General features: G+C 47.1%; 2 protein-coding genes across 3 annotated transcripts; one reads left to right on the plus strand and one right to left on the minus strand.

Moving 5' to 3' along the window:
• Positions 1-2427: 2427 nt before the first annotated feature.
• ythdf2 (YTH N(6)-methyladenosine RNA binding protein 2) lies at positions 2428-11211 on the minus strand. The gene is given in 6 exon segments (XM_035532466.1): positions 2428-3414; positions 3936-3998; positions 6372-7488; positions 7490-7977; positions 9619-9698; positions 10790-11211. Coding segments are annotated over 6 exon segments (1821 nt in total). The 5' UTR covers positions 10839-11211; the 3' UTR covers positions 2428-3390.
• Positions 11212-19252: 8041 nt separating this feature from the next.
• On the plus strand, positions 19253-24529 carry vgll2b (vestigial-like family member 2b). Of its 2 annotated transcripts, XM_026995806.2 has the most exons (4): positions 19254-19584; positions 19986-20289; positions 22800-23222; positions 23696-24529. In XM_026995806.2, exons 1-4 carry the CDS (start codon positions 19498-19500, stop codon positions 23737-23739), a joined length of 858 nt encoding a protein of 285 aa, XP_026851607.2. In that variant the 5' UTR covers positions 19254-19497; the 3' UTR covers positions 23740-24529. The 2 variants fall into 2 exon arrangements, with proteins under 2 accessions (XP_026851606.2, XP_026851607.2); XM_026995805.2 differs by having other exon boundaries at positions 19253-19584; positions 22800-24529.
• Positions 24530-25987: the final 1458 nt, after the last annotated feature.

Raw genomic sequence — 25987 nt, forward strand, 5'->3', positions numbered from 1 at the left:
ATGCAAAATTTTCCACAGCGCCAGGTCTGGATAAAGGCCCGAGACTTGTGGTCCAGCAGCGTTGACGCCTGCGCCAGGAGAGGGCTTTAACCCCGTTACCACCAAATGACAACGTTAAGAGTGTGTAACGCATGTAGTGAATTTTTTTTTTTTTTTCACACAAACATTTTAGTCCAGCTTCATGCTCTATTCACTCTGCTGAACACAAACAACGCAGTGGTTACACAAGCCTACAAGCCTGTCGGCACAATACAAGTCTTGCGGTGTAATGGTGGTATTGGTTGTAGCTCAATTTGTAAAGAATTAAGATCATCAGTTCCTTTTCATATGAAGATTTGCGAATCTTCTGGTATCTCTTAATACAGGCAAATGTTTAGCTTATATTAACCAGATTATTAAAACCATAGGTACCTTGTTTATTCTGAATATGTTTCATCTAAACTTCGCAAGGGAGAGGCACAAGAAGGGGAATGATATCACCAAGAAAACAGCTGCTCATTTTAGTTTATACGTATAGGTTATATATGAAGTACTGGTTCATTTAACAGAGCTTGGCATGAATCTCGTCATAACACGCAGTAGCACCGGCTCACATTCCTTTGAACGCGCATCCCAGTAAAATGGGATTTGCTGCCCTCTATCGGCCAGGAACACACATTTCCACACCAGGCCGCCATTTCCTAACCTGTACGCCTTCCTCAAAGTACAATGCTCCCTCCACACGCCCCCCGGACCTCATCAAGATTGAAAGTTTCACACGTGATCAGAAAGCTTTTAAAAGTTCCATAAGCTTTATTTATGCCACGACGGAGCTGAATTCGACCAAGATGGAAATTTAACCTACTTGTTTTCAGTTCCACTTCAGGATTGGCCTTGAAACAAACAAACACTTTCAATAGTAAATTATTTCTGTAGCCACAAAAGGGATGACATTGTGTTAACATTAAAAGGCTTTAACCATTTATGATACCATGCAACTAAAGGCTACCTGACATCTCACAGTTCAGAGCAGAGCTTCTCCACCTAGTGGCAGAGGACCAGGACCAGCAGACAGACTCCTCTCACTGTACCTTCGCACAGGTGAGCCCACTGTTAAATACATCTGACCACGAAACCAGTAAAGAGGTCAACTGTAGGCGAACAGACCTGTCCCCAGAAAACCTTTCAAATGGATGAGAAGACACACCAACTTGCACATCGTCAATAGCACTCATATCCTAATATGTCGGGCCTGTGACGAACCACAAGCTCACTTTACACAAGCAACCAAACAGCCACTACCTGCAGCCCCCAACACATGCCAAAACCAATGTTCTTCAATGACGAGGTACGTGTGCCTCACACTGGTATCCAACTCCAAGCTGATCCCAGAACAGCTTGACAGAATGGTTGCTTAGTTCATTAACTGGGGGTCGATGTCCTCTGCAGAAAAACACTTGCAAAATTTAAGAGTATAGTTTTCCAACAGAAGCCTTTTAGAACACACAGCTAAAGTCACAATGAGCCAGCAGAAGGGGTACCATTCCAACCAACCCAACCATCCCCCAATGCACTCAACCCAACCCCAGCCATCCCCCAACCCAACCATCCCCTAACCCCCCAAACCCAGCCCACCCATCCCAAGCCCAAACCCCATCCCAAACCAAACCCAAACCCCATCCCAAACCAAACCTCATCCCAAACCAAACCCCATCCCATCACCCAGCTCAAACCATCCCTAACTCTAACCCAGCCCACTCTCCCTAACCTAGCCCATGCCCCAGTCCAACCCAAATCCAGCCTATCCCTAACCAAAGCCTAACCCCAACCCATCCCTAACCTAGCCCAACCCAACCTTAACCCAGCCCCAGCCGATCCCTACCCTAGCCCAAACCCATCCCTAACCTAGCCCAACCCATCCCTAACCCAGCCCAACCCAACCTTAACCCAGCCCCAGCCGATCCCTACCCTAGCCCAAACCCATCCCTAACCTAGCCCAACCCATCCCTAACCCAGCCCAACCCAACCTTAACCCAGCCCAACCCAACCTTAACCCAGCCCAACCCAACCTTAACCCAGCCCCAGCCGATCCCTACCCTAGCCCAAACCCAACCCATCCCTAACCCAAACCACACCCCACACCAGGACGTCCTGGAAACACTCAGGCCCTGTCAAACACTTCCACTTCTCATCGTGGTACGTGGCCCACCCTCTTCACCTCCCAGCCTGGACAGTCCCCATCCTTTCTCCAGAACAAAAACCAAACACAGCAGAGCGTTTCTGTATGTTGCTTTTTTTTTTTATTCTCCACTGATAAATGCCTGAAGTTTTGCAGGACCCCTTTAAACGCACCAACATTGGCATACGTGATGGGGGGGGGGGGGCACTGTGGCAGCAAGTGTGGTGACAATCATTTAGTCAAACGAGGGGAAAACGCAACACGTTGTGCTGAGTATACCACATTTATTTTTGATGAACTGAGTAATAGAAAGAGGTTCCATAGCCCACCTCAATGCTGACTTGAGGAATGAGGGGAGGGAGGAAGCAGAAGAAACCAGCCCATAGCAACATGTGGGTTTTAACTTGAAACGGTGAAAAACACAAAAACATGGTCAAATACACCCTTGATAAACGCAGCCTCGTTCTGAACACCACAGAAATTATACAATGACCAAAGCCAAACTCAACAGTTCTGCTTCCTGCGACAAGGGGAAAAAAAATTCTGCTTGGATTTTTCCACACTTACAAAGAAGGGATACAGAACAACTTATGTTTTTGGGTTGGTTTTTTTCTTCTTTTTTTTTTGGAAAAGCAATTATACTTTGCACAGGCTGATTTACCCACAATGCAAAATCCATCGAGAAGGCTCCACCCCACGTGCATCCTGATTGGATCATTTCAACAGCAATAAAAATGGGATGGGTTTTACAAAGGAATTAAACAGATCGTCCGGTCAGACAGGAATCCGATACTTTAAAAAAAAAAAAAAAAAAAAAAAAAGAGAAAAAAGAACACCCCCCCCCAAAAATACTCCTCTAGCTTGTAGTGAGGACGAGGTCGCGCTGTGCTCTTGGACTGTAAAAACAGAAGATTAAAAAAGAAAAAGAATTGAAAGAGGGCAGGATGGAGGGGAAAAAAGGTAAATGGGCACCTAAGAATCCTATAGAATTATTAAGTCATAGTCCTATGAGTAATCGCGTTCTTTTACTACAAGTTCAAAGTAAGTCTTTTAAAGTCAACAGAAATCAAGAGTCTTCATTTAGTTTTTCTTCTTTCGTTTTTTTTTTTCTTCCTTTTTCTTGCGTTGAATCCTTGGTTAAATCTTTCCCCGGTATAATCAGAGAAGAGATCTGGGTGTGTGACTGCAGAGAGAGCAGGGTCATGTCAGTCTTTTGCCCAAACCAGAGGCCCTTACTTGACACGTCCTTGGCGGTCCTAGGGAGCGAGAGAGACAGAAGTCAAGCGTTATACCCAAACGCACGTGTCCGACACAACAACAGGATAACGGGCCACTCTAAGAAAAGGTGGCACCATTAGCTGCTTTGTACTGGTGCACGAAGAGGCTTGTTGAAAGCAACATCAAGAAAGAACAGAAATATCAAACTTCTTCGAAGGAATCAGCCTACATGAACATCACATCTACTGCTGCTTATCCAGAATCTTGGGCTAGTCTTCTGAATCTCTAGAAACCAGAGGTTACAATTATATCTGTTACCCTCATGAGAGTTCAGAACCCCAGGGCACACGCACGCACACACACACACACACACACACACACACACACACACACTATATCCGGAACAGTGTCTCCCCAACCCTTGGCACCAAACATCCGAGTGCGATGTCCCCCCCCCCCCCAACTGCTCTGACAGACCTGACTTAACTTCATGACTAAAATGGGTGTGTAGCACAGGTATGCCTCAGCTGCACGGTACAACGAGCCAGCTACACCTTACCTGCAGTCGGTAGTGACTCCGGCTGGGGTTACTTGAGTAGGGATCAGTTCCCTGCACCTCAACCTGCACAGGTGAGAAACACAGGTACTGTAAGTCCTCCAGTCACTCGCGAGACACAGGAAACAAACACGACAGCGCAGTTGTGTGAAACGAACAAACGCACACCTGGCCACCAGACACGCCCGCTCTGAACATGGAGATTTAGAATTCCGCTAGCTCTGAAAAAGGTTAGATATACTGTAAAAAGTGCAGATAAATGAATATAATAAAATGTGCGGTTGAAGGGAGAAACCTCCATTTTGAGAGTGAGCACAAACTAATTCCCACGTGATGAACAAACGGTGACGTTTTAAGAGGGTGCAGGCAGGAAGCAGAAGCGTTACTGACGACTTCCACCTCCGTAAAATATGAGCTGCATCTAAAAGGACCTCCAGGGTGGGGGAGGGGTGTAGAACCGGGGTCGCAGAGGGTCGCAATACAGCAGAATTGAACGGTATCGGAGCGATAAACGAAACACGCACCACGCTGGGCAGCGTTGCGGTACTGCAGCGACCTCTGCAGGCCTGGTCGACACAAGGAGCGGACGTTAGCTCCCACGTTATGAAGGACCACTGAAGTGAAAGGTCTACCAGCCTTAGCACTAGGCGGACCACACTGCTATGCGTGCACGCACACACGCGGCCATCCTATGTCGTCAGTACGAGTCTGCTCCCCCTAGTGGAGGGCAGCGATTGTGAACGCTTGATGCCTGACCACTTGTTCAGAAAGCTGTTCAATTCTAATTTTTTCACAAGTGATTAGAAAAGTCTGGGAACTAGAGTACGTAGAGAATCAATAACACCGTCTTCTGGGAGACTATGGTGACCTAACACTTAAAACACCATGCACAAAACCACCACATACTCCGATACTGACGGTCTCATCATTTAACATTATTAAAAACAGTACTAACAGATCCATTTGTCACACAATCAGCACACCAAGCTACACATGAGCTGCTCTAAGGGAGGCGCACGCACGCACACACACGCACACACACACACACACACATGCACACACACGCACACAGACACACACACACACACACACACACAAAAGAAATGGATGGTTAAGACCAAGGCCCCAAATGAGATCCAACTTCCCCTATAAATAAACTTGGACAGGAACAATTAGTGTACATTATTTACGATGGAGGAGACCGCAAAGCTTAAAGCCCGTACATAAACTGAGGTGGGGTTGCACAGCAAACGTTCTCATCCTCTATTCTCGTGTGTGCGAGAACATTAGTTCTCACAGCCACAGAGCTCTGTGCATCACGTTCAATGAGACGGCATCTCTAAAGGGAAATCACGGATCCCAGGATCATGTACATCCACTGGCATTGGAGTATAAATAAATGGGGAAAACCAAAAACGATACACCAATCAGTACCCAAAGCCCTTTTAAAAGTCATCAACTCATTAATAATAATAATAATAATAATAATAATAATAATAATAATAATAAATGTTTGAATTATATAGCTCCTTTCTCAAACTCAAGGATGTTTTACATAGACTTTTTACAATCACCCAGCTTTTACAATCAGTCACCCCCTTATAACAAACCTTATTAGAAGCCTCACAACCACGTCGAGAACCAATCTCTGCGCACAGGTCACCTTTTCCGACGTAGGCGGCGTGGTATGCCTGATCAAGGCTGCGCCGTGCTGATTTAAGTTAACCTTACCTCACCTTTGTGGTTTCAGTGTCCTTGGCTTGCCTTTGATTTAGCATCAATACTCCAAAACTGATTACTGGGTGCTTGATATTTATGCAGTGTGCATCAGTAAGCAAGACATCCTAACGTAAATAAAACTGTTCACCTGAAAGATGTCTAGTGTTTAAACACCCCCCACCCCACCCCTGATGCAGTCTGGCTCGTAAAACCTAGATTTGTTGTTGTTCCTCGATGACGAGAGCATTAGAGTGTCACAGCAAGGCACGCCATGTACACGCTCAGTGTAAACACACACACTCAGTCGTGCAAGTTTAACATGCAGGTACATTTAGAGAGCCACAGGGAATTTTCTAACAAGAAAAGTGGAAAAAAAACCAAAACAAAAACCAAAAAAAAAACCAAAACAACCAACTAAAAACAACAACACATCACCTGCCCTAAAACCAAGGGTCAGCAGCAAAGATCTAAACATCAGCCAAAAACTTTTAAAATAAAATAATATTTTTATAAAAGGTAGCGTTACAAGTAAGGTGAAGTGGAAATGTACCCTGACAACCCAAGAATTGTTAGCAACTGAGATGCTCCACACACACTCAAGTAATTTTTAAAATTTGCCACCACTGCCATTTTTGACCCTGCACAACAGTAGCAGAGAACAAAACACATTCGTTGGAGGACAACGCTCTGGCAGATCCATCCGTGCTCAGCCCCGTTTACCTTTTTCACACTCTCCTCCTCCTCCTGCCGCTTCTCGTAGTGCGAGAAGTCGTCAAAGATGGAGGTGGTGTGCTTGTAGCCGGCGATGATCTTTAGCACCTGCCGCGCCTTGTCGAGGGGCACCTCCTGCGTGTCGCGCGAGTTGGTCACCGGCTTGTTCTCGTTGTTCTCCAGGCGGATGTGGCGCAGCTGGCTGTTGGGCACGTCCTTGACGAAGATCCAGCGCACATCGAAGCGCCCCTTCCACTTGTCCTGCGACCAGACGCCGGCGCATGTGTTGTAGTCCACGGGCGAGCGCATCTCGGCCACGCCGCAGAAGTGGCCGCTGCCGTTGACGCTGAACAGCAGGTAGAGTGGGCCCTTGGCGGCCAGCGAGCGGTACGCCGCGTCTAGCCGCTTGTTGCCGTGCTCTGTGCTGCACCATATGTTGTACTTGATCGAGCGGTGGATGTCATCCTCTGAGTAGCTCTTGATAATGAAGACGCGCCCCTGTTTGGGGTTCCAGTCGAAGTCCTTCGGATTGTAGTTGTTGACCAGACGGAGCTTCTCCAGAACAGGGTGGGGCTCCGATGGAACGGGGACCCCTGCTAGTCCGACGGCGGGAGGAGACTGTCCGGCACTGCCCATCGCGTCCCCGAAGCCGTTGGTGCGGTTACGCGGGGGGACCCAGCGGGTTGGCTGAGAGGGCTGGGCAGGGGGAGGGCCTTGGGAAAGTGGAGGTGGGACCAAGTTCTGCTGCCCGTTGGGAGGCTGGGGGTGCTGCCCTAGCTGCCCAGCATGGGGCAACAGCTGTCCGTTGCTGAGGGGCAGCTGCGGAACCCCTCCTGCGGTAGCGCCAGGCTGGGGAGACACCTGATTGGGCGGCTGTCCGTTGCTGGGCAGAGCGGTCTGTTGGGGCGTGGCTGCCTTTGGCATCGCCCCTTTATTATCCCACGTGCCGATATCCATGTTGTGTTTGATGGGCGGCGGGGGCAGGTTGGTCCCGCCCAAACCGCCCTTGGTCTTGAGCTTGGGCTGAGGCTTGGCCGGCTTGCTGGCGATGTCCGCCCAGGACGTGGCTTTAGCCGGTACCACGGAGGCGGCGGGGATGCTGGGAGCCGTCGACACCTGGCCCAGGGGCCCCCCCGGGAAGCCCTGAGCCGATGACCTTCGGCGCCATGTCCCCTGCCCCGATCTTGAGACCTGCCATACCCTGGTCCAAGCTGTTCATGCCCACGGCCTTGTTGAGCGGCTCGCTGGCCGCGAAGGGAGACTGTCCGTCGAGCACAGCTCCCCCTAGGGAGCTGGGTGCGTAGGCGTAGTTCTGCGTGGACTGGCCCTGAGAGCTGCTGTTCCCCCATGCCGAGAAGTCGATCCCACTGGGGAAGAAGTTGAAACCGTGCTGTCCCAGGAAAGGGTTGCTGCCCAGTGCCCCCGACTGGCCAAACATGGCATCCGGGAGGAAGTGGTGCTCCCCGTTGCTAAGCTGTCCGTAAGAGGCCAGGTAAGGCATGGGAGGGTCCCCGCCTGTCGACCACGTGGCCTCGTTCAGCGAGTAGGTGAACCCGATGGAGGGGCTGTAGTAGCTTGGCAGGTAGGAATCCGACATGGCTGTGTAGGCATTGCTCTGCAAGGACATGGAGGGATTCCGTTAAAAACAAACAAAAACAAAAAAAGGAAACATTTAATAATGATAAAAATGGTATGGAATAAAAGACTTCCTCTGCTTGTGTACGTTTTGACAAGAGCAGCATTAGGGGGCCAGTGCCCGGCCTCTCAGACAAAACCGTTTTTTAACAACATGGCAGACGAGAAATTTAATCATGCTACCCATGTGTCAGATGCATCCTCCACCCACCCTCATGGAGGAGAGTTCCTGTTCACTTGTCATGGGTAGCTTTAACACACTCAGAGGAATACTCACAGCTTCTGCAATCTTTTAGCTACACTACACCAACCATGATACATATGAACAAGTAGATTATAAAAATATAAAGTCATTACAACATTCCTCCTTGACATTTAAAACTTGTTCAGCTTCTTCCCGTGGCTTATTTAAAACAGTGCTGTTCAACCAGTCACTCCCATTATAGAGTAAATGAGTCCCAAACCAGGCCCCCTCTCTCATTTCACACAGGGAATAAGATTCTGGATTTGACGCTGTTTATATGTCTTTATATACACTAGGGACGTTCAAACTCTAGAATCTGGAAACCCACTACCCTGGACTTTACTTTTCACAACAATTTAACATCTCCGAGCCACTTGGATCAAACACTTTGGGCATTATCTAAACAGAACCAGGAGAACAGGATGGGACCTCTGAAGAGTGGCAGATCGCTGGGCAGACATGACACGCGCACGCACCAACCCCTGCAAGCCATCCAAGGGTATCTTCACACTTGTCAAGAGTTCTTAGATCCTCCTGGCTGCCCGAAACACATCAACAAGGCAGCCATTCACAGGCCTCTCCTGAGGCCCTTATACTACTCCACTGTCCCATCACATCTGAGCCAGCTCACCCAGGACCTGATAATTAGCCACAGAGCTGAATCGGGTGAGTAAGACGAGGGACGACAAAACGGGGAGTTCGGCAGGTGGGGCTGGCGACCCAGAGCCTGGTTGTGGTTATTGCTTGGCCTTACTTACGCACGAGCCACCAGCTCTGCACGGGTGAAACAGTGGCACAGATGTGCTACACAGGGGAGGTAGCATTCCTCTGCCAGCGGGAACACTAGATGCTTTATTCCCCCACAATCCCAAATCCCACAATCAAACATCCTATGACTCAGTGGGCCACATGGACCGGCGAGTTCTGTAGTTTTCATGATTCTGGCGGCTGATATATTACGTGTTTGGTCGTTCGTTCATTCATTCGGACGGCACAAGGACATTCAGCTCTTCTACCCGTTTCCTTTGCACAACTTCCCATAAATAAACACATTCATCTATACGTGGGAGTTTAGTCATCACATTTAGGAATCCCCACCCACCTTTTAAATTACAGCTGTGTTTAAGGTTATACTAAATTTTTAAACAAACGCTCACTTCGTACACTACAGTATTTTTGGAAAAGTACATCTGAATTGTTAATTTCCAACAAAACCGTGAACAATACGGACAGGGCATATTCTATTCGGGACACAAGGCCCCTTGGTCAGTCCGCAATTAGGCAAGAGAATAGAGGCTAAACGCAGGTCCAGAACAGGTGAGTCACGTTCTGTGTGTCTGGGTTCCCTCTATTCTCCGTGTGTGTAACAGGACCTACCTGTCTGGGCTGAGCGCTTAGATAAGGTTCAAACTCATCGTCATTTAAACTCTCCTTTTGGGTAACAGCTCCGTTTTGCACTGAAAGAGGAAAAGAAAGGATGTCAGTGTGCAAAGCCTACAGGTGTGTGTTAACCTCAGCGCACACACACACCCGTGTGCGGTTTCCACTGTGTTGAAACACAGTGTGACCAGATGTGCAACAAGCATAATAAAACCTTTAAAGAACGATTAATGTGAGCAAAAAATAATGAGATAAGATACATCCAAAACGCGTTATACGTAATCCTGACTTGACAAATGACAAATTTGGCGTGTTAAATCTGCATGCCGGTGGGTGTAAAATGCAGAACCGCATTCTGCTCAGGAGAGTTTAGAGAGATCAACACGCACGTGCTGCTTTGGCAGGGGCTCGTGTAATGACTTACTTACACGACAAAGCCCGGAAAAAAACCCCAAACCTTTTTACATTCGCCACATGACACACACGCCTGGAGAAATAAAACAGTAACGTTAAATAAAGCAGTAAAGTCTCTGGACACAGTCAAGGACCGCGTGCCGCGCCCCCCCCCGAACAGACCGTGCGTACTCTCGTGCTCGCGACGTCGCGCGTGTCCACGGCGCGAGCGTTAAGACAGCTGAGTGGATGATGGAAAAAAAAAAAAAAAAAAGGGAAAAAAAAAAAAAAAAAAAAAAAAAGACGGCTAGCGTTAGCCACCTAGCCTGCTAGCTGCTAGCCTCGGCTAGCCGTCAACGACACGTACCCACAGGTCTTACGACTGGTGGCTAAACGATCCGGGTGGCATCTCCGGCGCTTCGCGGAGCCGTTAAAAATAGTAAAATTACTCGAAACATGAATATTCGCTTCCGAGAGGCTGGCGGTTAGCCAAGATGCTACACTTCCTCAGAGTAACGCCAGTCACCAGGGCTAGCCGTTAGCTAGCTTGTAACGCGGGTTCACGTCGCAAACCGCTCCTGGAGTAACCACTTACTGTTATTTTACTATAACATGGCCCACAACGTACGTCGCCATATAAAAAGAAACGACGATATACCGATTTGACAGGCCACGGGACGCCGGTTTTTCGCGTGCCGCGGGCCCGTGGCTACGCTAGCGCAGGTTAGCGTTAGCTAGCGGCTCGCGTCTCCTAAAGGAGTCCGACTGTCCTTACCTTTGTTTCCTTGGCCTTTCGGTCTCTGGATTGGGTCCAGGTGATTCATGAAGGTTTGAGTTATGAGAGGAAGAGAGAGGGGAAAATAAGAGAAACCGCGCGTCCCCCGGTGAGTCGTACAGCAGGTGGTCGGGCCTACCCTGCTAACTAGCGCCGCCTCGCTGGAGCTGCTGCCCTCGTAGGTGCTCACAAAGTGCCCCTCTGTACCTGCTCGACGAGGCTGCTGGCTGGCATTTCTTTCTCCCTTGAGCCTGCGTGTGTACGTTCGTGTTTGAGTCAGTGCGGTGGGACGTGGGGGAGGCGTCCTGTGTCTCTACTGAGCTGGGAATCTGCACAATGGCGGGCTGCGGTCGCTGCGCTCTCCGACTGCTGGCGACACGGGCGCTACTTCAACATGGCCGAGCTGCACGGCCGGAGGAGACGCGCTCGTTTAGCGCGGACCGCCACCTAACGGCCAGGAGGACTCTGGTGGTGTTGACCAGAAACAGTGGTAAGGAGGACCCTGGTGGTGTTGACCAGAAAGAGTGTACTGCTGAGTGAGTAAACCTAACTTGTTCATAAAAACAACACAGTGGCATTTTACTTGCACAGCTGATGAAGGACTTCTGTCTGAATCGTCTCTGGAAACTTTGTGTGCTTCACTACACTTGTCTTGTCTTGTCGTGCATTGACTGCAGGTTGTATCTACCCTCATTACGTGCGTATGTTTGCGTATTCAATTTTGTAAGTAATTTGTAGGAGTAAAAACTACTATTATATAAAGCACACTAATAACCTTTTCTAACAATATATACATTGGAATAAAAATAATGTATTTTTCTTTAAAGGTTACTTTTCCTGCCATGGCACTCTTGCATTAGTGACTACCTCAAACACGTAGAGTCCTGTTTTGTTATATTTCCTCCAGTAGGGTACAATAAAGGTTTGAACGGCCCTGTATTATAAAACAACCAGCTTGCGTTTCGTTTATTGTCCACTAGATGTCCCCCTAGTGGTTCCCATTAGACAGGCATTACGCATGCAACGCAATATCCAATACAGATAGAGTAAAATGCGGACGTGGAATAATGCAGTGGCTGAATGTAGAAGCCGTGACTACCATACGCCACAGACGGGGGAGAGCAGCGACGTGCGGTTGTCAGGAAGCTGTCTGGATCTTGTGGTCTGTTTCCACCAGTGAACCATTTCTGTTGATGGACAGTCGTCAGATAAAACATCTAATGGCCTCCACATAGATTTATTTATCAAATCCTTCTCTCTCTCTCTCTCTCTCTCTCTCTCTCTCTCTCTCTCTCTCTCTCACACACACACACACACACACACACACACACACACACACACACACACACACACACACCTGCCTTTATCAAGGCGAAAACTGAGAGCTAACTGCACATATTGACACTGACATCAAATGGATCCAGTCAGCTGCATGGACTGAGCCTCCACACAGGTCCTGGCAGTTCTCTGCTCTCCCACACTGCCCTTACAGACACATGGCTCATTTCTCTGTAGCCACTAAAAAAAAACGGTCAGGATTCCTTCGTTTCTCTCATTTGTTTGTTTATGTTGCATTTCTATTTGCTTTTGTTATACAATATTATTGTGCATATATGTGCGAAGTTACAATCCATAAAACTAACAATGAATAAAGCTATTGCAAAAGTAAAATAACATACCCACATTTCTATTAACGGCATAGCTAACGACCAATCAGAGTGCAGAAAAGTGACATCATTAGTCCCCTGACTTCTAATATAGTTTTCCCCTCTGTAGTCTGCCACTCCATAGAGACTGAAGATGGCTAGACAGCGTATGGCTCGTGCTCCCGGGCTGAGATCCAGGAATACCCCTCCTCCTCTTCTCTCTCCCCAGGAGGGAGGGGGTGGTGGGGCGAGAGTGGTAGGTCATGGGGCTGTTCCGACAGGTGGCCCTCATATTTATAACGCACAAGGAGTGATCTCAGCTGAGTGTTCTACAGTGGGATGGCTCGGGGGTGACGTTACCTGTCACTCCCTGCCAGGGGCCTTCACAACTAGAGCCCAAAAAAAGAGTTCCTGGAAGAAAAGAGCTGTTCTGGAATCAGTTCCTGCTTTTCACCTTCTAATGTGTGTAGCTGTGGACATGTGTTGGGGAACTGATCCTATATCGGGAGTTTTCCGTGTGAAGCTTGGTGCTTACCGGCCTTCACTTTCATGTATGGAGTGTCTCTAAAATAAGACTGCTGACGTGGTGATGTATGTCACAAAATTGGTTCTAGATCATTTTGTGAATGCACTCAGCTTGCAATCGCAAACTATCTCACAAATACAATCAATTTTGCTGACCATTAATCACAAAAGGATTAAAGAGAGAGTTACATATGAGAAAGAAGTCTGAAATCTAGACCCGCCTTCATGTGCTTTCATGCGATGTAAATTACATACTTTACCACTTTACACACAGTACAGCATGTATTCTACAATGGATGTAGACTGTGTGTAAGGTCTGTAATATACAGCTGGTGTAGAGCATATATAATAGGTTGGATTGGCCCTGTTGTCTATTCAGCTGTGTCACAAGCGAAGAGATCGTTTTCAAGACTCTGTTTGACTGAGCAGTTGTTGCAGGCGTACTTCAGCCCGTTTACTGGCCAGTAAAATGTCTGTATTCTCCAAAATGTAAGCGCGTGTAATTCAGTGGCTATGCATGGAGGGGGATCTCTGTGGCCAAGGCATTCTAGAGTTTGTTCCACAGTCCTTTATACCAGATTTCAACACCACAGCATGAATTTTTTAGCCATTTACACATTTCTCAGTCCCACATATTATATTGGTACATTGGTACACTTTTTCATGCATATCTTTGAAGGTCCTTATAAGGCCATGTGAATAAGTACAGCTGCTACCACTTACGTTATGAATTTTGGGTGGAACCTCATGCCCGAATGCTCAAATCAAACTATTCAGTTTAATGGACGTGATTCCAATAAACATCTGGCAGTCGTAGTCGTCAAAGTCAAAGCACGGGCCAGTGAACATAAATCCACTGTAAGGGAACTTTGAAGTGTTTGGAGGACTTGGTGGCAGTTTGATGAAGTGAAGTTGAAGCTCATAACTGGCATTCTGAAGAACTCACACCATCTGGATCATGTGGAATCAGATAATCCCCCCCCCCCAGTCTCTCTCTCTCCCTCTGTATGTCTGATCTCTCTCTCTGTAGATCTGATCTGTCTCTCTCTGTATGTCTGATCTCTCTCTGTATGACTGTTCTCTCTCTTTCTGTATGTCTGATCTCTCTCTCTGTATGTCTGATCTGTCTCTCTCTGTCTCTCTGTATGTCTGATCTCTCTCTCTCTGTATGTCTGATCTCTTTCTGTATGTCTGGACTGCAGCAAGAAGCAGGAGCGGCACTACCAATCTGTGAGGATGAATGGAACCACGGTGGAGAGAGTAAACAGTTTCATCTCACAACACCAACTCCCTGGCAAAGAAGGCTCGTCAGCGTCTTTACCACCTCAGACACCTAAGAGACTTTAGACTGCCCTCCAAGGTACTGAGGAACTTCTTCACCTGCACTATCGAGAGCATCCTCACGGGGAACATCACAGTGTGGTTTTGGAACAGCACCAAGCAGGACAGACAAGCATTCCAGAGGGTGGTGTGTTCAGCAGAGCGCATCACTCATACGGAACTTCCTGACCTGCAGAGCATCTACTACAAGCGGTGCCAGACCAAGGCCAGGAGGATTGTGAAGGACCCCACCCATCCCAACAATAGGCTCTTCTCTCTATTGAGGTCAGGGAAGCGCTTTCGCTCCCTGATGACCAAGACAGAGAGACTGAAGAGGAGCTTCTTCCCACAGGCCATTTGGGTCCTGAATCAGGGAAACTGATAAACTGTGGGGACCACCACCACGTCAATAACATCATGACTGTAAAGCTGTAAATTTGTAAATTGAAATTGTACATTGTGTACATACACATACATCCATATATACATTGTACATTGTGTATATATACATATTGTACATATACTGTACATACATTGTTATATATTTTTTTGTATTTTTGTGTATATATATATATATAATTTCCTTATGCACCCCTGTCTCTTTCCTCAGTTTGGACAGAGCACTCACAAAACCATTTCACTGCGAGTTATACCATGTATGACTATGTACATGACAAATAAACCAAACTTGAAACTTGAAACTTGATCTGTCTCTCTCTCTCTCTCTGTATGTTTGATCCATATCTCTCTCTCTCTCTCTCTCTCTCTCTCTCTGTATGTCTGAGCTGTCTCTCTCTCTCTCTCTCTCTCTCTCTCTCTCTCTCTCTCTCTCTCTCTCTCTCTCTGTATGTCTGATCTCTCTCTTTCTGTGAGTCTGCTCTGTCTGAGTCTTTTTCTTTCTTCCTTCCTGTGTCTCTCCTGCCCTGTCGTAGGACAGCCTGTAAATCATTGCTGTTTGACCATATGACATGGTGACATGGCAGCTCTCATTTTCCCTCTTTCTCTGTTTCTCTCTCTCTCCCCCTCTCTCTCTCTCTCTCTCTCTCTCTCTCTCTCTCTCTCTCTCTCTCTCTCTCTCTCAGCAGCATCCCCCCATGCTTGTGTAACAGGAATGTTCAGCAGCAAGGTGACAATCTCCTTGTCGTCACTTACACACACACACACACACGCACACACACTTACACACACACGCACACACACACTTACACACACACACGCACACGCACATACGCACACACACACGCACGCACACACACACGCACACAGAAGATGACATCAGTTGCTCGTCTACATCACTGGAACAGGCCGGGTTGCCAAAGGGGGAATGTAGCACCCGTAAACTACTTCTGCCATGCCGTCTGGTCGCATACTGTCCATTTGAGAGAGTTAGCTTTTAATAAACAGGCACCAGCGGCAAGCATATACCCCAGGCTGTGGGCCTGAGGAACAGTGTCAGTTAGAGGACAACTCCCATGAACGCTGGGTTAGGCTTACGAGCACTGCCAACTGTGCTATACTCCAGCCATTTTAGTTGATTTTAAAGCTGGAGTACCTTTGTTGTACCTTATGCATCTTGGCAAAAGTGTGTTACCTGTCAAAGTCATTCTAAGCATACCATCACAGTATTTCTAGTCCTGTTGTAAATACCAACAGCACAGAAGACCAGCTGGACTTGTGTTTGGCGGTTATCTCTTGTGTTGTTATAATGTTGCCAAACTCTCAAATCTCTGGTGAATTTCTCATTGCTAAAAGATGATGCGTATCTTGACTCGCTGAAATATTTGTTAACATGTTAAAGACTTTTGGCTATCATCCTAGAAGTTTAATAGATCTATGATAAAACTATAAAGAGTTGACCTATAGAATAATAAGTGATAAGTAATAACCTCTTCAGAAAGTACGATACAAGGTCAACCTGTACTAACAATTCTATTCTTGCATTTTGTTTGTTTGATGCATCTTATTTTGTAGATATGCTTTTCTTTTCAAACTGTATTTGAGTTCTACTTATTGATGTATTAAACATCTATCTGTGATCAACACCATCAGAACCCACCACCATTAAATGCAAAGCAGTTCCTTACATCACTATGAGAGCAGTAATCGTTTTCCGTAAACCAGTCTGGTCAAAGCAGTGTGCTTTACGGGACCGGCGCACCATTAGGTGGTATAAGAGTCAGTCCTCCACAGGCTCTAAAACAGTTCAGGTCTAAATTTGGCCTGTGTGTACCTGCAGGAGCAGAACTAGCAGAAGGGTTGGTCTTTATCTGCCCCAGGCCCAGACACACGGGTTCAGGGTCATGCCATCTGTGGAGTACAGCTGCTGTGCTCTCATAGTGCACACACACACATGCGCATATGCACACGTATGCACACACATACACACATAACACGCACACAAACACGCACATGCACACAAACACACCTGCACATGCACGCGCACACGTAAACACACAACACGCACACAAACATGCGCAAACATAAGCACATGCACACACATATACACACACTTACACACACACACACACACACACACACACACACGCACGTTTCTGCCTGATTCAGATCAGTTGCTTATAGTGTAAACCCACTGAAATGGCATATTGGGAAAAATCTAGAATCTTGTGGTTTTAGCACAAGCTGCAAATGAAGGCAAAGTGGAAGTACCAAACAGTGCTGTGACCTGAGTTTATTTTTGACATGTTTGCATGCACACAAACACAAACAGACACAATAAACATACAAGCACAGAGAATGACAGTAAGACAGAGAGACTGACTAAGAGATAAAGGAGGTCTGCCTTTCTCTGTAGTCACTGTCGTTATGAAGGGAATACGGTTCTATAATACTACAATAAACACACACACACCCCAGTCATGCAGTTTCATCAGTAGTGAAAAATAACTGTTCCAAAATGAGATAGTGATGATTGTTGCTGGGAAGACTCAGAGAGAGAGAGTATATGTGTGAGTACGTGTATGTGTGTGTGTGTGTGTGTGTGTGTGTGAGAGAGAGAGAGAGAGAGAGAGATTGGTTCTGGGCATTAGTAATGCCAGTGTTTGGCAATGTGCTCATGGTGTGACTGTTCCTAAACCCCTTGCGCGTGGTTTGCCAGGAACAGCTGTGTGTCACGTTGTGTCTGTGGTGTGTTGCATCACTCCAACTTGTCCCCAAAAAAGCTTGAGAAGAAACCAGACTCACTCTCCACCACACACCCACCACACAGCCTCCTGTCCTGGGGGCTCACGTCGTATGGAGCTGGGACAGAACCGCCTCAAACAGGGCGCACTCACAGAACTGAGTGCACAGAACTTCTTAGTCTGAGAAAAATTGGTGCTCTTGTTTAAATGACTTTTAACATGAAAACAAGTTACTGTGGACTTCTGTAAGATCTGTGTGTGGCATAATTTGTCTTTGGATATCTCAGTATTTACCTAAAATACTGATATTAGAGGGAGCCTCAGTATTACATTAAAAATTCTGCAGCTAGTGGACCAATTTATCTATCATTCAGTATCTATTGCTACTACTCCAGTGTCAGAGTCTGAAGCATGTTTTGTAAAAGAGTTGCAAAGTACAAAGGTAATACAATATATTTGCTTTTCAAAGTTAATCTCAGAGAGGAATCTCTAAATAACCTCAGAGAGTGAAGACCATCAAAACAGATTAGGACCATTTATGACCATTTAGGACCATGTATCATTTAAAACAGGGATGAACATGTGTGCCTGATGGTTCTCCAGAACTGCACTTCAGCTCCCTATGGGAGCTGTGGCCTTAATTCATTTTCATTGTAAACAAACAGACAAACAAACAGCAACAAAAATGTTTCCGACTGATTTAGTTTTAATCCTCATTACCTGTTAGCTGCATCTTATCTTCATCACAATGCACTACACTGCAGCATTCAGATAAATCTATGTTTTGCAGATAAACAATGTCATTCTGAATGTCTTTACACGCACACAGAGAGAAGTAATTGCCTAGAGTCTAGAGTCTAATTTAAGCACAAAACGTGGCACTAAATGTATTTAATTGTAAAACTGAGAGCAGTGGAGTTAACACCAACATCAAGTGGAGGTCACTTCCATTTCTTCATTTGTTTCTGTCTCTTCCTCTCTCTGTCACTGACACACACACACACACACACACACACACACACACATCAGAGACATTCCGTCTCATTTGACACCAAGGGATGGAATTCCGCAAACATTCTACAAGGTTCTCTCAACATTTTAGGATATGCCTGTTGGACGAGTCCTCCACTTCGAGCCTGTTTGTAGCAAAACACAGCCCAACATTTCCAGCACAAGAGCTCAGAACTAGCGCACGGAGCTAGACTGACCTGTAAAGGAAGTTGCAGAAAAGGCCGTACGGCGAAGCAACTTTTTGTTTGCTGGAAGCATATGTTCCACTGGGAGAGAGTGTTGAGCCTCAGGTTCCCTTTTTAAAGCAGTTAAACACATACAGTTCCAGCTGTTTCCCTCTCAGCTTTGCGCGTCTCTGTAAACGCAGGTGTTTTCAGTACTGCGTTTTGTTTGCAGTCATTGGGTCTATTTTTTTTTTTTACATTATTAAGATCATTCGAGGAATTTGCTCTATAGAAGGTCTGATGATCAAATATGATGTCGCGATTTAGTTACAAGCTTCTGTGATCTTGTATTTTAGCTCTTTGTTTAGTCGAAACCGTGTCGCATTTTATAAGATAATGAATATTCTAGATCAGTAAAATAATTTACTTTATTTCTGAAGCCGATGTTCTTACATGAAAATGTCTTAGATTTGACTATTTCATTCGAAGAATCGTGTACACAGTAACCCGCCATATGGCACTTCGCAGGTTAAAGATCATTTTAAGTGATTGAACCGTCCCGGGAATGTCTCACTATTTTCAGTATCACGCGTTTGGGCTCGGTAACCGGGTGGGAGGGGTTGGCGATGTAAAAGCACAAGACTTCTTTCACATTCGCCATAAAGCACCCGCGGCTCTGCGCGCACCGCTGTCATCGCGCGCTGCGGAGGTGCGGAGGCGCCGTGCGTGTAGTTCAGCGCGGGCCAGACAGCTCGTGAGCGCTGCGCGGGCCACCACCGGAATGCTTCACCGACCTCCCTTGCTTTGTCTATTCCAATTGAGTGGTTTTTTTTATTTTATTTTGTTTTTGTTGACACAACAGAGGGACTCTTCGCAGTAGAGCAGCGCGCGGCGGGGTTATCATGAGTTGCATGGATGTTATGCATCCGGTTTACGGACATTACGCACCGCACACGTCTGCAACCCCCGCGTGCATCAGCAGTTTGCCGGTGAGTTCCAACATCGCGGTTGCCTGGAAGAATGAGGTCTAGGTGCATTTCCGTGTAGCTTTGCTAAACTGTAATTTATTCACGTAGTTACATACGGACACGTGCAGGGTGCAAAGCTCAGCGGCACGTGTTTTGTTACATTTGAGTTTTCACAGCTATGAATTATAATGTTTCGTCAAATGCTCAACAATGAGTGACGTGATCGTTAAACTTTCTTGTAGACATGCCCACATGGACTTATGAACACACACACACACACACACCCACACACACACACACACACACACACACACACACACACACACACACATACACATCTACTGCCTCTGATGGAAAAGGCATTACAACATGTCTTGGCAGTTGCTTGTTGTTACCTACCCTCTGCATCCACCCTTCCCCAGACTCCTGGCGTGAGAAACCCGTCGTCTCGTCTCAGGGACCTTATGGACACCTCGGGCCCAGATGGCGTCTCGGTGTTGGGGGTGAGCTCCGTCTCGGGGGCCCTGTCCTCCTCGCCGGCGTGTCCCCCCGGCGGGCTGAAGGACAAGCGCGACCTGGGGGAGGCGGAGTATCTCAGCTCGCGCTGCGTCCTCTTCACCTACTACCAGGGCGACATCGGCAGCGTAGTGGACGAGCACTTCTCCAGAGCGCTCGGCTCGTGCACGGAGGAAGGAGGCAAGAGGAGAGGCAGCGGACCCAGCACAGGTGAGCCGCGTGCCGGCGGCAAGCGTCCGGTCTCCTCCCAGGGATGTGCGTACGATGGAGGACTGCGTGCATGCGTGTGAATGTGTTAACATACAACTTGATCTAAGAGTCGGGCTTTGAGTTACGGAATTCCCTAACTATGTTCGGATTTGGCGACATGACTGTAAATCTGCAGGGTGGGGCAGCACCTCTAGCAGGCGGTGGAAATGATAGCGCAGCACAGTCTTCAGGTAGACGCAGTACTAACACGGATGTGAGCTCAGGTGCTGTGAGATGCATGCGTTATTTGGTCTGGTTTACCAGAGAGAAAGATATCGTTCTTATTTAAAAGCTTTTGTGTCGAGTTTAAATCTAATTGAATATGTCATCTGTTTATTTGTCATTTAAGGCAAATAGTTACAGAAGCAGAACTATGAGCTGCCTGAAAAAGGTGTGATTTAAACACACAGTTTGTTTAGAACAGCGAATAAAAGGTTCTCAGATATCTGCAGGTGTGTTTATGAAGTTGGCACGCTGCTGGTGCAGCTCAGCCACTAATGATACTGATCCCTAACAGTCTAGGTAGACTTACCTCTCTCTCTCTCTCTCTCCCTCTCTCTCTCTCCCTCTCTCTCCCTCTCTCTCTCTCTCTCTCTCTCTCTCTCTCTCTCCTTCTCTCTCTCTCTCTCTCTCTCTCTCCTTCTCTCTCTCTTCCTCTCTCTCTCTCTCTCTCTCTCTCTCTCTCTCTCTCTCTTTTTTGACCCACTGTCTCTCACCCACACACCCTCTCTGTCAATCTCTCCTGCTCTCTCACCCACACACACTCTCTCTCTCTCCTGCTCTCTCACCCACACACACTCTCTCTCTCCCTCTCTCTCTCTCTCTCTCCCTCTCTCTCTCTCTCTCTCTCCCTCTCTCTCTCTCTCTCTCTCTCTCTCTCTCTCTCTCTCCTTCTCTCTCTCTTCCTCTCTCTCTCTCTCTCTCTCTCTCTCTCTCTCTCTCTCTCTCTCTCTCTCTTTTTTGACCCACTGTCTCTCACCCACACACCCTCTCTGTCAATCTCTCCTGCTCTCTCACCCACACACACTCTCTCTCTCTCCTGCTCTCTCACCCACACACACTCTCTCTCTCTCCTGCTCTCTCACCCACACACACTCTCTCTCTCTCTCCTGCTCTCTCACCTACACACACACTCTCTCTCTCTTCTGCTCTCTCACCTACACACACTCTCTCTCTCTCTCCTGCTCTCTCACCCACACACGTTCTCTCTCTCTCCTGCTCTCTCACCCACACACACACTCTCTCTCTCTCTCCTGCTCTCTCACCCACACACGCTCTCTCTCTCTCCTGCTCTCTCACCCACACACACTCTCTCTCTCTCTCCTGCTCTCTCACCCACACACACACACACACACACTCTCTCTCTCTCTGACATCTTCATTTTGCGCTTCGATGTTGTTCCCTGCCTCCCAACAGCTACTATGTTTAAACACAGCGCTAATCTCAGAAGCTTGAGGCTGTATCGGCTCCCAACAGCTTGGACGGACCCACAGACTCCATGTCCAGATTTATCAGCCCTCCTCCCCCTCTGATACAGACTACATCACTGGTGTCTTTTTCAGAATAATTCTAAATATAAAAGTAACAGCTAAAAACATAAAACGCCCCCGTGACATTCTACGAGGAGTGAAGCGAGGCCAGTGAAAACAGCAGGTGGAGAGGAGAAGTGTATGTGCAGTTGAAGAAGAGTGGGAGGGTTTGTTAGGATACTCTGTACCATTGCACGAGTGAGAGATGTCACCACAACAAGTGATTTAAAAGTGGCAAAGTCCACGTGCTGTTTTTCCAGCAGGCATAAAGCCACTGCCTTATATAGCCTGCATTTCAGGAGAGCCCAGGAGAGGCGGTCAGCCTGCCTGCCCCTGGACGCCTCTCTACAAACCTCATCTGACCTCTGCCATTTTTGTGGTTTTCATTCAGCAAATCATTCTCTCTCTCTCTCTCTCTCTCTCTCTCTCTCTCTCTCTCGCTCATGTGGAGCCCTGCATGTTTCCACGATCTGTGTTAAATCCATTTGAAGTGTGTACAACCTTTGATGATGCAACGAGGAAGATCTCAGAAGGCCGAGGACCCACCGACAAACTGCCACACCTTCTCTCGGTTGCAGCCTTGCAGTGTTATCTGAAAACCTTACTGGAAACGAGTGCCACTGTCCTGATGTCTCGATATGTTGCTTTGTTTCTTCTTTGCGAATCAGCTCCATTCCGTCTCGAAAGAAAATTGGACATCAGCGTTCCCGGACTATTAGTGAAATAATGCAGTCCGAGATTGTACATGTATCTGTGTATCAAATACAAAACTGAGCATGAAAGGGCATATGTACAATATGATACTGTATACAAAAGGTGTCATAACAGTGTAAAAACTAATAGGCATTTTAAAATATAGATAATAAATTAAAAACCTAGAAATCATTTTCTTTCTTTTTCCTTCCTTCCCTCTCCCACTCTTTCTGCCTCTTTCATCGGAAGCTCCGTCTCTCAGCAGTCGGAGGAGTTTCCCCCCTTCCTTCTGGGACAGTAATTACCCCTCTCGCCCCAGCCGAGCCCCCTGTGACGCAGCAGGCATGCCTGCGTACTCCGTGGACCCCTACACACCGACCCTTCACTCGGCCATACCTCACGCGCATCCTCACGCGCATCCTCACGCGCACCCGTCAGACTCCTGGGGTTACCCGCAGAACCAAGCATACGGGCCCCCCAGACCCCTTCATGAACTGTACTCCCCTCCGGGGCTGGAGCCGCACTATAGCCCGCTGCTCATGCCTGCCGTCAGGCCTCCCCACATACCCGCGCTGCCGGGCCATTACGAGGTGGGCAAACTGGAGCATACGCCCACGTGGCCCGGCCTTCTTCCACCAGGGGATGTGGCTCTGGCGCTCAACATGGACCCAGGTAAGCGGAGACCTCTCAAGATAGTGTACACCAAAGAACCCACCTCCCAGAACACCTACTCAGAATCCTAGAAGCTTAGGATCTGGAGCCGTTTGAGAATTGAGTTCTGAACCCGAGATGTAAGCTTATATCAAGCTTGAGATCCGTCATTCCTGCACTGCTTGGTGCAGACACTACTATTTCACACTCATTATTACCTTAACGCAGAGTCTCACAGCCTTGCAAAGACAAATCTAGAATATTCTCCAGTATAAACACAGCTCACCCGGTTGCTCTGCACTGCAAACCTTAACAGGGAGGTTTTTACTCTCTCTAATTACCCCAGAGAAAACAGCAGGGACGAGGTTTAGATCTAGTGCATCCTCTGCTAGCAAGCGCTTGTGTTTGTTGTCTGAATGGCATCCATGGAGACCAGTGTCTTCCAGGAGCCATGTTCACATGTCCTTTCTGCTTCTGCCTGTTGTGCATCTCAGGACTGCAGCCTCATAAGAAAGCAAAGGAGCTCTACTGGTTTTAACGACCTGCCTGGCTATCGCCTCGCACCCCCCCCCCCCTCCAGCGAGTCCGAATAAAGCTCGGGAGAGCTGGAGACCCGCCCGTCGTGAGCGGGATCCTCCACCACCTCCCACGCATGTACCACCAGCACCGGCCTCGCCGGGTGGGGTTAAAAGACAGACAGAAGGACGGCGAGGGCAAAGGAGAGAGCACTCCAGATCTCTCCATCCCTCTTCTTCTCTTTCTCATCCTTCCATTCTCTCCTAGCAGCTGTTTTGCGTGCGTGGTAACGCCAGACCCTCCCTGCTCCTCACACAGACGGAAGCGAGGCTCCAGAGACTTTGAAAAGAAACAGCTCACCCTGGACAGAAGGGAAACAATATACGCACAACAGAGACGCAAACATATAATCAAAGAAGAAGACAGGCCGGAACGTGCTGCAGCCGTTCGTGTTACGTGTGGTACGAGTCCAGGAACGTAAATCACTCTGAGGCCGTTCTGTTGCTGTTTGATTTTTTCTTTTCATTTTTAAGCCGTGTTTTGGTTTCTACATATTTAAGTGCGTTTTTAAATTGCTCTTCTTTTCTGAGGAGGGGTGTGGCCCAGAAACAAATAATTTTGAGGAAATATTAGTTAGAAAAATATATTTTTATGTGCTATTTTTCATGTATGCATCTGCTGTGTATAAAATATGGTCACTGTTATTTTTGTTTCTTTCTAAACTTTGATGTCTGTCAATATTTGTACTGTAGTATTTGGCATCTATTTAATTTATATTTAAATTCAATAAAACCCTTTTCAATTTAATACAATATAATTGCAAAAACTCTGCATTTCTCACATATACCGAAATAAGGATTAGCTGGGAGGAGCCGTGTGGGCGTTAGTGCGCGCCCCTACTGGGAGGAGCCGTGGCCTTGACCTGTATTCTGGAGGGTTAGAGTGGGATTGCAGTGAGCTTTGAGGCTGATCTTTGGTGGACAGTCACACAAGCCCCGGTCTAATGAATCAGCGGTGAGTGTAGGGCAGTGGTGTCTCAGTGGTTAAGGTACCCGCCTTGTAATTGGAAGGTTGCTGGTTCAAGTTGCCACTGTTGGGCCCCTGAACAAGACCCTTAACCCTCAATTGCTTGTACTCGAACAGAGTTATAAGTCGCTTTGGATAAAAGTGTCAGCTAAATTCCATGAGTCTAGAGCTCTAGGTTCCTGAGTCATTTATTCCAAATGCATTAATTATACGGGCCATTCACATGACAACACAGGAATGTTCTCTTTAAATGTCTCGTTATTAGTACATTCCTATGGTGGCTCATCGTGCTGCAAATGAAAAAAAGGATAGCAATTAGACAAAGCAAATTGATCAAAATGAAACGAAGTGTGCTACATTTATGAAACGCAGTGCAATAAAAAAAAAAAAAACGCAAGCAAGTTCAGAAAGCTATGCACAATGCAACGGAAGTGTTTCTGGAGGACGCGTGGAGGGGATGGACTCCTATGAGACCAGCTGTAACCATGTAGATGATTAAAGCTCATTACATCTGCAATTCTCACTGTTATATCGTTATATTGGTTAGGCTGATACAGAATGAACAACTATTCACAGTCTACATTCTTACATATTTACAGTTTCTAGGATGTACAGAAAGCAGCTTTAAAGAGCACTGATAAAAATCACATTTAACACCACTAAGTTTCTGTCTACAATGACCAGTTTGATTAGCTGGTCTGCTACAATGACCAGTTTGATTAGCTGGTCTGCTACAATGACCAGTTTGGTTAGATGGTCTGTTATAATGACCAGTTTGGTTAGCTGGTCTGCTACAATGACCAGCTGGTCAACTGTCTTATTCTAACTATCTGATCTGAAGTGTGATGTTTGTAGGTATATAGGTATATAAACTGAGTTGTATTAGATAGTATCTCTTTAGGCTGAACTGGATTGTAAAATAGCAACACACTCTGAATGTAGGTGTTTACTGGTAGGGTCAGGTTCATATTTGTGTTAAACCTGATTTGATCAGCGTTCTTTACAACCTAGCATTAGGAACATATGCAAGAACGCAAAGCACGAACAGGCCAGTCGTCCACAGTGCACCACAATCGCAAATATAAATGCCTTTTCGCTAGCTGTTCGGTTGTCCGTCCCCTTTCTGTGTCCTCCGGAAACAACACTTCTGTTGTGTGGTGACCGGATTTGCAGCGTTTCCGAAGACTCACAATTTGCACCGTGTTTGTGAGGTGTAGCGTGTGTGCTGTCATTCTCATGGTTTG

This window comes from Electrophorus electricus, chromosome 13 (assembly GCF_013358815.1).
Source record: "Electrophorus electricus isolate fEleEle1 chromosome 13, fEleEle1.pri, whole genome shotgun sequence".
NCBI lineage: Eukaryota > Metazoa > Chordata > Actinopteri > Gymnotiformes > Gymnotidae > Electrophorus > Electrophorus electricus.